At 40.8% G+C, this 14,730-nt stretch overlaps 1 protein-coding gene across 1 annotated transcript in view; it reads left to right on the forward strand.

The window, feature by feature from the left end:
- The window catches only part of LOC23687919 (carboxypeptidase D), a 91,798-nt gene that overhangs the window by 64,756 nt on the left and 12,312 nt on the right, over positions 1 to 14,730 (forward strand). The window contains exons 7-10 of the mRNA XM_011495429.2: positions 4,345 to 4,975; positions 5,037 to 5,446; positions 6,174 to 6,447; positions 6,513 to 6,886. Coding sequence (XP_011493731.1) covers positions 4,345 to 4,975; positions 5,037 to 5,446; positions 6,174 to 6,447; positions 6,513 to 6,886 — 1,689 coding nt within the window. The remainder of the gene's footprint in view (positions 1 to 4,344; positions 4,976 to 5,036; positions 5,447 to 6,173; positions 6,448 to 6,512; positions 6,887 to 14,730) is intronic.

Consider the following 14,730-nt stretch of genomic DNA (forward strand, 5'->3'; position numbering starts at 1 on the left):
AAACTAAAAGTATTACACTTACTTATGTAATTTTGTTGTAAATCCACTTGATCCGGTTCGATATGCCGATTACCACCATCATGTGAATTCGTCGATTGCTCTGCCGCCAGATAGAAGTTTCGTTGATACTCACATGCCGCTTGAAGATGCCCTTTCTTGTTGCACTTCTTACATACGTACTCTTTGAATCTGCAGTCTCGTCGATAATGCCCCGTCTTGTAGCACGCCAAACATTTTCCTCTCGAAGAATCCATCCGTCGTTCTGCTCTCTCGCCACTAACCTTCGTGTTTCCCTGCGTTTTGTTTTTGACGAACATTAGTTGAACCGCTGTATCGTCCGATTCATACTTCAGCGCTAACTCCTGTGCCTTTTCCAACGTCAACTTCTCGTCCTCCTCGCAAACTCGATCGTACGCCTTGCCGTCCAGTCCGTCCACAAATTTATTTACGAGGTTATGTACAAGCGCATCCCCGAACTTACAATTCGTCGCCAGATTCTTAATTCGCACTATCCACTGATTTACTGTCTCATGTCCATTTTCGTGTCGCCTTGCTCGGAAAAACATTCTACGCTCCTTGTGAACCACGACGGGGGGCGTAAAATGCGTCGTCAATATCTCACACAAGTCGTCATAGCTTTTATCTTTTGGCTGATCCGGTGTGCACAGGTCCCTCAGAAGTTTGTAGGTTTTCGGGCTCAGATGATTGATCAAAACCGATTTCTTCATATCATCACCCACTTTCGTTGACACAAAAAACTGTTCCAGCTGCTCTCTGTATAGTTGCCATTCTTCCACCTCCGCATCGAAGGGGCGGAACGCCGTGCTAGTCGCCATCTTGTCGTTTCCAAACCGCAATTCGAATCAATTTTTCTTCCGGTTTCTAGCTCGTCTCCGTCTACAAAACACTTGCCTTCATATCACTGCGTTGCATACTCGTCGCCATTGTGATGTTTCACGAAATAAACATATATTTAACGCACAAATTCTGATGATTACAAGTTTATTCTCTGATTGCACAACTAGCCAAGAACACGGACGTTATAACAATGACGCGCTATTTTTCTCTCCTCTCTTCTTCTTCATTTCAAGGTACTTGTACGCTGCTGGTTGGCAGCCCTGTTCTTACACTGATACAAATATCACAATAACTTCCCACGAACTCGTTTGCTATAGGTGATAGACGACGGAAGGAGAATCTGGGATGCACGATAAATTTCAAACTCCAGTTTGTCGCCCTTTTTGTAGATAGGGCATTTTACGCCTTGTTTCCACTCCTCCGGTAGCTGTTCCGTTTCCCAGATTTTAACTATCAGCCGATGCAGACAAGCGGCCAACCTGTCCGGGCCCATCTTGATGAGTTCGGCTCCGATACCATCCTTGCCAGCGGCCTTGTTGTTCTTGAGCTGTTGGCATCCTTAACTTCCCCCATTGTGGGAGCTGGTTGGTTTCAACTGTCCGCTGTGCTGACGTAGCCATCACCTTCGCTGTCCTGACCTTCTGTGCCTGTATTCTCTGCACCATTCAGGTGTTCATCGTAGTGCTGCTTCCACCTTTCGATCACCTCGCGTCCGTCCGTCAAGATGTTCCCATCCTTATCCCTGCACATCTCAGCTCGCTGCACGAAGCCTTTGCGGGATGTGTTGAGCTTCTAATAGAACTTCCGCGTTTCTTGAGAACGGTACAGCAGCTCCATCTCTAGGCATTTCACCTCTTCCAGGCGGCGCTTTTTGTCCCCGAAAAGGCGGGTTTGCTGTTTCCGCTTGAGTCTGTATCGTTCCACGTTTTGCCGCGTACCATGCTGCAGCATTGCAGCCCGCGCTGCATTCTTCTCCTCTAAAACCTCCTGGCACTCTTCGTCAAACCAATCGTTTCTTGAGCTCCGTTCCACATATCTGACAATGCTTTCGGCAGTCGGCAACGCTGCCTCAAGATGCTGCGCGTACGCATTGGCGACATCCGGTTGTTTCAGTCGCGCTAGATTGTACCGAGATGGGCGTCGGTACCGTACATCGTTGATGATAGATAGTTTTGAGCGCAGTTTCACCATCACCAGGTAGTGGTCGGAGTCAATGTTAGCGACACGATAGGTTCTGACGTCGGTTATGTCGGAGAAGTGCCGTCCATCGATCAAAACGTGGTCGATTTGCGATTCTGTCTGCTGAGGATCTCCAGGTGTACCGATATGTTCTTGGAGGCGGCAAAATCTATCAGTCGTAGGCCGTTCTCGTTCGCCGGTGGTCGCTGAACTTTCCAATTGTCGGTCTGTACTCCTCCTCCTGGCCAACCTGAGCGTTCAAATCTCCTATGATGATCTTGACGTCGTGGCTTGGGCAGCGGTCGTACTCGCGTTTGAGCTGCGCGTAAAATGCGTCCTTGTCACCATCTGTGCTTCCGGAGTGTGGGCTATGCGCGGCCTTTGATTCTTAACTTGCACATTCGTTCATTGATCGGCCACCACCCAATCATGCGCCTTTGCATATCACCCATCACTATAAAAGCTGTGTGTTGCCGCTGGTCTGGTAGATGGTATGATTACCTCTAAACGTTCGCACCATTGCTCCTGTCCAGCACACCTCCTGCAGCGCTACGATACCGAAACCTCGGGTCTTCAGTACATCGGAGAGTATGCGAGTACTTCTGATGAAGTTGAGAGATTTGCAGTTCCACGTACCAAGTTTCCGTCGCTGTGGTTTTTGCCGATTGTTCCGATCCGTATTCTCTCGTTGACGTTCCTGTGCTGATGTGTTTTTACGGTTGGCTTGCAAGGGTTGACACCAAACCCCTAGATTTCCGGAGGGCCATTCCCCCTAAATGTTCGGAGGACCATAGTGCGCAATTTAGCTTAGAGCCCTTCTCTGGCACTCGGACGATGATCAGCCGCCCCTGACATGGGGAACAGACGCTGTTGTGAGCCGCTCGTAACATGGAGCTCCAGATTTGCAGGAGCAAAAGCAAAAGCAAACCCCCCCTTCCCTGTCAGCATACGACCAAAGTTCCCACTGGGATTGGTTACCCGATCTTTCCCAAGGTTACTTGTACCTCGGTCAGTACCATGAGGAGGTAGGGATAGGAGTTGCTGGGCAAGAGGCTAAGGATCGCATAAAGGGGTCTATTTTATTCCTGCAGGTACGTGAGGTACCAATGGTACGCCATGCCCAGCCATTATCCGTGCCCTGACATGCCCCATATTAGCCGTGCCCTGACATGCCCCATATTAGCCGTATAATAGCCCTATCAGGCCAAAAAATGCGAATTAGCGGGCTAGTGGATACTTGGGTATTCCAATATTGCTTGTGCTGAGTGTCCGCCCAGCACTTCGGAATCAGAATAGGACCAATGAAGTCGTGCGATCAATTGTATCCCAATTCAGCAAAAGTGGAAACAACGAAGTATGTGTAGATCTACGATTCACTGGATTTTTCTCCAGTAGATCCAGTACCCATAAACGGTAAGAGCAAGAAAGTGCTTCTTGTTTAAGATGTATGCTGTAGGAGTCGTAGACAACGCACAAGACATCGCAATTAAGTACATCCTTTGGAGATGACCCAATTTTGATTGGATTGTTCTCACTTCACCCTTTTGCCACCACACAAGACATCCATATGCCAATATTGGTCGAACAACTGTTGTGTAAATCCATTTGATACACTTAAGTTTTAGCCCAAAGTTTTACCAAAGGTTCGCCGGTACTGACTGAAGGCTATACAAGTTTTCTTGACTCTGAATTAAGGGTGTCCAAGAAAGTTGAAGTCCAAGAATCCAGAATGACTCCGACATACTTTACTTGATCAGTCACATTAATCTCAGTGCCAAAAAAAGGTCGAGCTCTAATTCCATCGCGGTTTCGTCTTTCTTACAATAGATGTTTTACTCGGGTTAATCGGTAGGCCATATTGGCGCAAGCTGTCGAATACCTGAAGAGCATTTTGCACCAGGTCGAACAGAGTGTTTATGCACATACCAACTATCGAAGCAGATACAAGATACATTTGCGATCTTGTCTTTAAAATAACACGGAGGGTTTTTCTTATCCATTCACCACTTTCAGCGTTGACCTAGTGAAGAATTTTCAAAGATTTTGTAGGTTCAGAAGCGCAACGAATTTCAGTTCTGAGCGCACAGTTGCTGCCTTCTTTTATCCAATTACCATCGAAACTTCAGTTTTTCCCGATTTCTTTTGCTGAGCGCTAAAACATTAACACCCCCCGTGAAGTCGCGCTATTGTTTTATGTACAACACAGGTGTAAATACCTCTTTATTCATACAACGAATCAACGTGCTTCAGGCAATGATTAATCGTGCGACAATCGTAAAGCTAACCTCATCTTTTTCATACCCGCAGAATGATTCACGATCTGGCTGGAAACTACCCATCGATCACCCGCCTGTACTCAATCGGTAAAAGCGTTCAGAAGCGTGACCTATGGGTAATGGAAATTACCCGCAATCCAGGTAAACACATCCCAGGCAAACCAGAGGTCAAGTACATTGCCAACATGCACGGTAACGAAGTGGTAGGGCGCGAACTTCTTCTGCTGTTGGCCAAATACCTTTGCGAGAACTATAACCGCACGGAACGGGTAACGAAGCTGGTCAACAACACCCGGCTGCACATTCTGTTCAGCATGAACCCGGACGGGTACGAAATATCCGAAATGGACGACAAGGACAACCTCAAAGGTCGCGCCAATGCAAACAATGTGGACTTGAACCGGAACTTCCCGGACCAGTTCGGGCGAAACAGCTACAACATGAAGCAGGAACCGGAGACGCATGCCGTCATGAACTGGTCGCTATCGATTCCGTTTGTGCTGTCGGCGAATCTGCACGGCGGTGCACTGGTAGCCAACTATCCGTTTGACGATTCGCCGAAGGACTTTGCCTACTCGAATGGGTATGGTGATCCGCGCACCGTTAGTGACCCCACAGAGGAAGACGAGATGTTCAAGTACCTGGCGCATACGTACGCTAATGTAAGTGTATAGTTTGGACGTTTTCGGGGGATGGCATGTTCAATTTGTGCGTATATTTCAGGCCCACACAACGATGCATCTTGGAAAACCATGTCCAACGTACATCAAGGAAAGCTTCAAGGACGGAATCACCAATGGGGCTGCATGGTACTCGGTTACGGGTGGTATGCAAGATTGGTCCTACATTGTTGGCGGTGCTTACGAACTGACACTGGAGGTAGGCTGCGACAAGTTCCCCAAGGCCGAAGAATTGCCAAACTTCTGGATGCAGAACCGTGAAGCGCTGCTGCGATATGTGGAACAGACTCAGCACGGAATCTATGGTACAGTCAAGAGCACTATCGGGCATCCCATCGCCCATGCAACGATCCAGGTGGACAACATCCAACATGTCACGTTCAGTACCGAGGAAGGCGATTACTACCGGATTTTGCTGCCCGGTTTGTACAACGTTACGGCTGATGCTGCTGGGTAAGTTGAAGGTGTTTCAACCGCTAAGTGTCCGGGACGATGATTAAATTTTCAAATGGTCATAATTCGGAGACCTTTTGGTCAACTAAATTGATACAAATTTTAAAGTAAATGCAAATAGTTGGCTCTATGACGCACACCGGGGGAAAAGGGGCATGGTGGATGTCTCCATGGATTGTAAGATCAAATAACAACATTTACTTTAAAATTCGTATAAATTAAATTGATCTACTCTGCCGTGAATCGCAAGTCAGTCCCATCTGCATTTTCGTCAAAATTGAGTTGAGTTCAATTTTTAGCATATCTTCCAATATTCTTTCAGCTGCACTAATGAGATTATGTTTTTTGTTCTGAAAAATAAGGAAAAAACAGCAAGTCAAATTGTCCCATAATGAAAAGTAACCGCACATCAGTCCCACTACAGATTTCCGCACAGTGTAAGACAAAATGACCCGTGTTTTGATCATCTTTATATTTTTCTCGTAAATATATCGTAGTGCTAAGCAAGTTATGAAAGTTTCATTAAGATTTGAATATGTTCCAATACTCTGGAATTTTTCGAATATTCGTATGGAACACAAGTTCGAAAACTTCACATCCCATTTACTCAATGCCTACTTTTTACAGATGGGACTGACTTGCGATTTATGGCCTTATAAAAATCCAAGGTTCGTCCCGGAATTTCAAGGATTAAATAAATCAGTTGATTGACCTATTTCTGTATTAGCTACGAACCACAAACCGTGCAAGTTCGCATTCCTCCGGAGGCTACATCAGCAGTGGTTGCAGACTTCCTGTTAATGCGAGATGATCCCCAACACTGGTCCTCGGCTTACGACTATCGCACGCTGGAGAATGTGGTCCGAACGCGCTACCACAGCGATTCCGAGCTGCGTGTTATCATGAGTGAATTCGAGAACAAAAACTATAAAACCGCTTCTTTGGAATTCGGTGACAATGAGGTGTCGATGGCATACCCGTCCGTGAAGATGACTGACAATGTGAGTTCCATCATTGTTGAATAGCTTGAACATCTATTAACCTGATAATCCTTTATCTTCCACAGATCGGCACACCAGAGGAAACCAAACTGCACATTCTCGTTCTCTCGTCGCTTTTCCAAAGTACGGCCATCGGTCGGGAGATGGTCATCAATTTGGCACGACACGTTCTAGCCGGTTACCGGATTCCGGAACCATCGCTGCTCAAGCTGCTGAAGAATGTGGTGCTCCACTTCGTGCCTATCAAAATGGACTCGGATCAGTTGTTGGAACAGTTCCGCGCCAACAGAAGCGTTTGCGATCCGGTTGTCAAGGAAGAGCTGGCCGACAAGTTGCTAAGCGCCGAAACGGACCACCAGAAGGACATGTTGCTCCGGATGTTGCAGGACGAGGAGTACGATTTGGCGCTGAACTTTGCCGCGGGTGGTAATGATGTATTGTAAGTATCATTCTATATCATTTTGAAAGCTTCTTGGATAAGGGATTGACATACTACAAGTTTTCATATAAAGTCCATTCGATATTTGCGCAACTTTTTGTGAGTTTGCCATATATTAAATACGTTATTAAGGCCTGTTCATTTAAGAAAGTGGACACGTGTTTTTTTACAGTAAACTGTTTATTTTCGAACAAATTCATGAGTTTACCTAAAATTCACATAAATTTGAACATTGCTGGAGAATGCTCTTACTTTTCTCATTATACCTCCCGTAAGGTTCTGCACAACTTTTTTCAGAACTTTTCGTTATGCTGCTGTTCGTTGTGACCACATTTTCTTGAAAAAATCGATGGAGCTTGCTTCTCTTCCATCCTTCTTAAGATCTCGTTTGATTATTGCCCAATATGTTTCAATGGGGCGTAGTTCTGAGCAATTTGATGGATTCGATCATTTTTCTACAAATTCAACTTTTTCCTTCTTGAGCATCTCCAAAGTAGCTGAAGCATAGTGAGCCGATGCTAAGTCTGGCAAAAACAATGGAGGCATGGTATGCTTTCAGTAGATGGGCAGAAGCAATTTTTTAATGCATTCAGTTCTGTAATTTTCGCTGTTGATTGAACCCGTCGTGAAATATGTAGTACTTTCATACCGCAGGAGCAAATTGCTTGCCATACCAAATCATTTTTCCCAAATTTTTCTGTTGGGATGTATCGTACGTCGTCAGGAATATCTGTTTTGGCCACAGCGTTGAAAAAATTCAATTTGGACACCTCGCGATTTAAGCCAAATCTCGGAACGGCAGTTTTTCTGTACACCATTCGTGCAGAAAAAAATTGAGAGTCGCCATGTCAGTTCGACCCATCGTTTAGAATTTATAATTTTTTTATGTCAACTTTTGTCTGCTGTCAAAATAAACACTTGAATACACACTGAAACAAAATTTTATTTGTTTTTATGGAATTTTCACACCAAAATGTGAATATTTAGGTGTTCACTTACTTAAATGAACAGTCCTTACATGTCACACGCTACAACGATTAACGCGTCCGTTTGGAGTTTCTAAGTTATTATTCAAGAATATCTCCATTAATTACATTTTTAAGATTTTTTCCTTGGGTTTGTTTTTCAGAGTATTCTTAAAGTTTTCTCAAACTGTTCATCCAAGTACATCTCCAGACATTCCCACAAACACATTTACCGGAATTCGCAAAAAAATCTTCCGTTATTGATATCTCTGGATAGAACTTAAGAAGATTTTTTGGACAAATTTAATTGATTTACAGGATTTCTTTGCTTTAAGTCCTGTAGAATCCCAACCATTATACCAGGAAGAGCTTGTGGAGGAATTTTCCTTTTTGGAAGTCCCAAAAAAATCTATAGGAAATGTTGAATAAATTCCTGGAGACGTATCTGGAGTATTGACCGGAGAAAACCTCGAATGAACACTGAGAGACATCTTCAAAAGTGTTTCTGGGTGACTCTTCCTATAAATTATAGTGGATTTTCTTGAGATATGCACAGACGATTTCCCGATAAATGCTTGCAGAAATTCCTGGACCATGAAATTTTTGGAGTAATTATAAAAATACGTAGATTTAAAGAAATCCTGTAAGAAATTTATGAATGAATTACTATTAAAGAGAGAAATGATGTATCTTTATATTTCAATTTTAAATTGAGGTTAAATCGATTTTTTCAACATGCTTGCAGTCTCCATACGAAATTCTTCGTTTCTCTTATATGGCAAAATACAATACTTTTCTAAACCAACAAAAAAACGTTTCAAGCTTCAAACGTATTGTGAACATTGATGATAAGTATTGGTATACACATGAAGTTTGAATTCGGAGGCAAATTGAGCAAATAAATTGCCATACAAGCTGGGCAACTTGCATGCAAGTTGGCTGAAATAGTCAAATTCAGCATTTTCAACAGCCAATATCTCAAAAACTAGACGTGCTATGATATTTCTGTAAATGGCAATGGATTTAGCAACCCTTAATTAAGTAAATAGCGGTATTTTGGTGCTTGAGACAAAATCGTGTTCCGCAGTGTATAAAAAGAAAAAAAAATCATCCATCTGTTTTCTGGATTTGCCTACATCCCGGTGTTTTTTTTTGGGAAAAAAAATTGGCGGGATTCGCCTACTAGGATTACGTTTTAAATTACATTATCGTTCCTTAACTTATCTAATTATATCTCCAGGAGCTTCTTTCAAAAATTCGTTTACAGATTACTTTAGAAATTCTTCCACATATTTCTCAGGAACAAATTCAAGGAATTTTTCAAACAGTCTTCTCAAGATTCATCTGGTAAATTAACAGTAATTTCACAAGATGTTAGCTTCAGAAAACATTACTAACCTTACATCTGGAATTCACCGAAGAATTCACGTAGTAATCACTCTGCCTATGAACGCCTCATCAAATTCTTCAAGGTACTCGCAGCTTGAAAATTGCTTGAAATTTGCTCAACACAAAATTCACAGCTTTCCATGAACAAACTATTAAGTTATCACAAATCTCAGATTTTGACAAAAAATATGAAATTTTGAATTTGAAATTATTTTTATTGTATTTTTTCTGCAAAATTGTACAACTTGGTAAGACAAAGAAAATGGATTATTGAAGGTAGTTTTTACCAGTGCTCACCGCATCGAAACAAAGGCGCCACTGTATATGGGATTTAACATTGTGACAGCACTGCTGTTCTGTCAAACACACAAGGCTACGGTGGCGCTATCTATGCATTCCATAGCGGACGTTTTGATTATTTTAATGATCCATTGTAGAAAAACATTTCTCAGCCAAATCGACTGTTTACGAAATATTATCAAATCCAATTAATGTTTTTATTTTAAATGGGATATTTACAATAACTTAAAAGGTTGTGTTCGAAATAGTATGTATTTTCTGCTAAGTAAAATTGGTATTATTTCTGAGTGCGGCGAATCAAGGCCTCTAAACTTGACCATTTTGTATGAAAAAATAGCCAATGCGCACTTTATTCTGCCACTGATGTAATTGCTTCAGGAATATCTCCAGGAAAACTCCAGATACATGTGAGAGATATTTCAAGATATTTCTGCAGAAACTATCTAAAGAAAACTCAAGCAGTTTCTCCCATTGATTTCTTGAGTAATTTTTCTAGTGATCCTCGGAAGATTGAAGACGGCTCCGCAGTAGGTCGTCCCTTATTTTTCAAAAATGAGAGATGCTACAAGTTCGTCATTGTAAAGTGGTCGTTTTGGTAAGAAATAAAAACAGGTAAACATTTTAAGTCCATGCGTGGACACTTAGTGGTCCCCCAACGGCCCTGAAGGTATCAGGTGTAGATGATATCGTAAAATCAAGCTCGCTGCTCTAGTGCACGCAACATGAGTACGAAAAGCCACTAGTAAGCAATGTGATATGCTTCTTCTTTTTTCTGGCGTTACGTCCCCACTGGGACAGAGCCTGCTTCTCAGCTTAGTGTTCTTATGAGCATTTCCACAGTTATTAACTGAGAGCTTACTATGCCAATGACCATTTTTGCATGTGCATATCGTGTGGCAGGTACGATGATACTTTATGCCCTGGGAAGTCGAGAAAATTTCCAACCCGAAAAGATCCTCGACCGACTTCCAGTTACTTTCGACGTTTTTCTACCAGTGTAGAATCGGCTCAAGTAGTGTTTAGTTTTGATTCGTGGTTAAGGTGAAGCGGCGTGTAAGTCAAAGAATCATTAGAATCATCATTGATGTAATAGTTGTAGTGTCGCCTTTCCATGTACATTTTCAAAACAAACAAACAAAAAATATAACATTTGTGTTAAGCATATTTTTATGTAAACACATGGGATATTTAGTAGATTGACGAGTATTTGAAATCAAAATCAACTCTTCAATCGTACATATCAAAAGAAAACATTATAATTTAATGAACGGCAACGGAATTTCTCTGTTTTATATTGGATTTATCGCATATTTTTGTTATGCACCGGTGCGGTTTATGTTTGCAAGAGATGACAGTGTTGCCAGGTGGTTGGTAACAGATTTTTCTACCAATTGTTATATGCGTGTTTTCGGAAAATTTGCTGCAAATTATTAAAACTTATCATTTTACAAATAGTTTTCCATCACAAGATCACTGATTTAATCAAATTTTAATGATTTGTGTGATCAATTCACATTAAATGCTATGATTTTACAGATAGCAACTCTGACATCACTGCGCTCAGCGATCGCGATGGTTGTGCACACACGATAGACGCGTCCCGACGCATCGCACTCTGGAGCTTTTCAATTATTTTGGGTGGTCCAAATTGATAAACTCTTGGTATGATTTTAAGCTTCGTAGAGATGGTTTCTGTAATTTGAGAGAATCGAAAAACAAACATCGTATGAGTTTCAAGCTTCTATGCTTTGCCCAACCTTTCCGCACTGAAAATTAGTACAACAGAAAAAAAGCTGGATATTTTGGACCATAAACAAAGGCATGCCTCAGTGTTCCGCGGCGGCGTCGATTCGCAGCAAGTGAAAACCACCGCCATAATAGTTTTGGGTGTTGCGTTTAATAAAACTTTATAAATATTGAAATCCCGGTGGAAATGTGTTCCTTTAAGGAAAGTGAATGAAAGATTTGTTTAGTGGAAGTGTAGTTAACGCAATATGGAATCCAAAACACAAATGCTTGCCACTGTATTACAATGGAAAAGGTAAGCACCTTCTATTTACAAGTGTAGTTGTGTGAGGCAATGAAATGCGGCATAAGATCGGAGATTTTTTTTGAGGATATAAATCTCATGCATATTGTCGCTGAATTGATAATGCTGTATCTGAGAGTGGTGATTTAATATTGAAGTTCCACCTGAAGCATTTTTCTTCGTATAAATTATCCATAAAATCAGCTGATGAGCAGTTATATTTCATTGATGCTGCAAATACCAATACTATCATAACAATATGTTAATGATTTTAGAAGAAGCCATTTTGTGAAAAAAAAAAAGCCTTAAGTCACTTTGTCTCTTCACACAACGGAGCGGTGAAAGTAGCAGTTGGGTTGCGAAAGTTGAAATTCTTACTTACGCCGTTTTGTAATTCCGGAATTAAACATTCTAAAAGTGAAAAATCTAGATGGGTAAGAGCGGAACGTGTGGAATTCCGTCTGCGAAACACGTAGGATCGATAAAGTAAGTTTGTTCACTTTTCTGAATTGAGACTATTTGAACAGGTTTTCGAGATTTTTTTTTTACACGTTGATGCTTCCAGTGGACGATTTGCCCTTTGAAGGAAGCACCACACTAGACAATAGACAACGGACTAGCATGCAACGCCCAGTGGCACAGTCGAAATACATTTCTAGTTCATTTCAAGTTTTTCGGACTGAAGCGGGAATCGCACCCACACCCCTTGACTCGATGCGGCTAAATGCTTGGTAACACTAACCGCACGGCCACGAAGCCCACAATATGAGCTCAGTAGATTAAAAAAAACACACACACTTCCGAAGTGAATCAAAAGTGCCAAGAATAGGATCCAGCTCTCTAACAAGTTTATTTTGTTCACCACAGCAGCGAGCTCGAGTTTGTGCACGGGAGTATCTACACCTGATACCTTCAGAGTAGGCTTACCAGATGGTATCCTTTGGGAGGACATGTCCTCCTTTTTGATCATGTGTCCTCCCGTCCTCCTTTGGGCTGAAAATGTCCTCCTTTTTCAGGTTTATCGAATATTCAATTTCATATCCATTAGTTTCCTGATTGTTTATTTGTGGGAATCTCTAGATAGTCGTTAGTTTTGAATATGATGAATTATTTTCCACTTCTAAACTCAGTGTAAGTTCGGCAAAATTTCATCACTATTTTCTGCATGTTTGTGAATTTTTATTTTGTAAATAATCTTATAGGGTAGGTGTACCAGTTTTGGCCACCATAAGGAAAAATATTGTTTATAAATAAATCAAACGACCTTTGGTCACTGTCAATACATCAAACGAAAGCTTTCAATCCATGCTCAGCAGGGAAGATATAAAAACTAATCAGAAACTATGTTTTTGTATTAAAAATGGTGGTGGCGAATACTGGACCACTTGCACCAGTATTCGTCACGTTTTTAATTTCGGTTCTTAATTCGCCACTTACGTTGATTTCTTATGGAGGGTGGCGAATCAGGAACAGGTGGCGAAAAATAGGTGCAAAGGAACAAAAATTTTAAGGACAATGATTTTTTTCTATTATTTTCTGAGAAAGTTTTGCGGTTTCCAAGAATGTTTCCGTATCATCTTAAAACAATTTAGCGAACACTAATTTTAATTATCTTTTATCAGGATGAAATTAACTTGTCAAAAAAAAAATGGAATATAAAAAAATATTTTTTTAATTTAATTTAATTTTCTTTCTACAGAGGGTTTCATCTTTTTAAAAACGTTATAATGTAAAACATTAATCTTAGGGCTGGAAATGAAAACAAGTTCAATTATTTAACAAAATTAGAGACCATTGTAATAAAATACATCTTCTAAAAAAAAACGATCTCATTAAATGAATCCGTTAAGTTTAAATATTTTTTTTCTTAGGTTGCACGTAGTTTAAGTAAGTTTCGTAGACTAAGGTTTGTTTGGTTTCTATGAATGTTGTTGTATCAAAATGGCTTTTTGTCATGAGAAAGACGATTTTTTCGCTTCATTGAAACTTTTTTGATGGATTTATGTTGTTTGTCAAACAAATTACTCAACTATCAGTTTTTTTTAAACATATTTTTTTTCGTGATTTTGGTTCATGTTTTGGTATGGATAATTTTTGAATTGTCCTCCTTTTTCAAAACGAGTAAAGCAAAATGTCCTCCACTGATAAAAACCCACACGCTCGATCTGTGTGTTTAAAATTATGGATCGATTCATGAACGTCCATATCGTTTTGCTATAATTTTCTTGCAAACTTCGTGTGTGTTACACATTAAATTCCTGTGTTTTGCTTCATGGATTGATTCATCAACCGACAACAGGGATTCCATATTTTTTCCACATAAGTTCCCGAAGCTTTCTCTTCAGATTCGTATGTGTCAACCTATGGACGCATAGATCATCACTCCAACACGGATTCAGTGTGTTTTGCTTATGGCTATCTTGTGTCATAATCATCATGTTCAAGTTGGTCGATTCATTGATTTGCGAAATGAGATTGTTATGATGAAATCCATGAGCTATGCTATCGATTTCCATGTTCAAAGCTTCTAAATTGTTTGTGATCAACCCATGGGATGCATAGTGAACTGAATTGCGGTTGGACCTCGTGTCGAAAGACAGTCATCATCATGCTTCCAAAGAGAAGAAGCAAATTTTGAAGCTGAAAGTGTTAGATGAAAATTTGTGAATTCGATTTTTCTTTTATTAGTGAAGTTGACCGATATACGAGAATTCTACCTTTCTAAAAGAAAACATTAATTAATGTATAGTTGAGTAGAAAAATCGGATTCTACTAACAGATTTTCCTGGCTTTCAGTTTCGAAAAAAATGGAATATGCTTATCCCTGGCTTCCCAAATTATAGATTTGCGGCGCCCCGCTTGTTGCTGGCTCACGGGTTTGAAAAAAAATCAAGAGAGCATGCGACAAGCAGAGGAGCCTCGGATCCATATTTTGGGGAGCAAAAGTTTTTCTACCAAATTTCTTCTTTCAGTCCCTTGACATTTATGTTCTATCACACATGACTATCTAAAGCTACTACATTTCGAATTCAATAAGCAAATCAGTTGGTTTTCATGATTTAATATTTGGAAATTCATGTTTGTTTCACATGACAACCTAATGTTGATACACATGTTATTATACCGTGAAATCAATGATGAAATCCATATGGCTACCACAC

The sequence above is a fragment of the Aedes aegypti genome, chromosome 3, assembly GCF_002204515.2.
Source record: "Aedes aegypti strain LVP_AGWG chromosome 3, AaegL5.0 Primary Assembly, whole genome shotgun sequence".
NCBI lineage: Eukaryota > Metazoa > Arthropoda > Insecta > Diptera > Culicidae > Aedes > Aedes aegypti.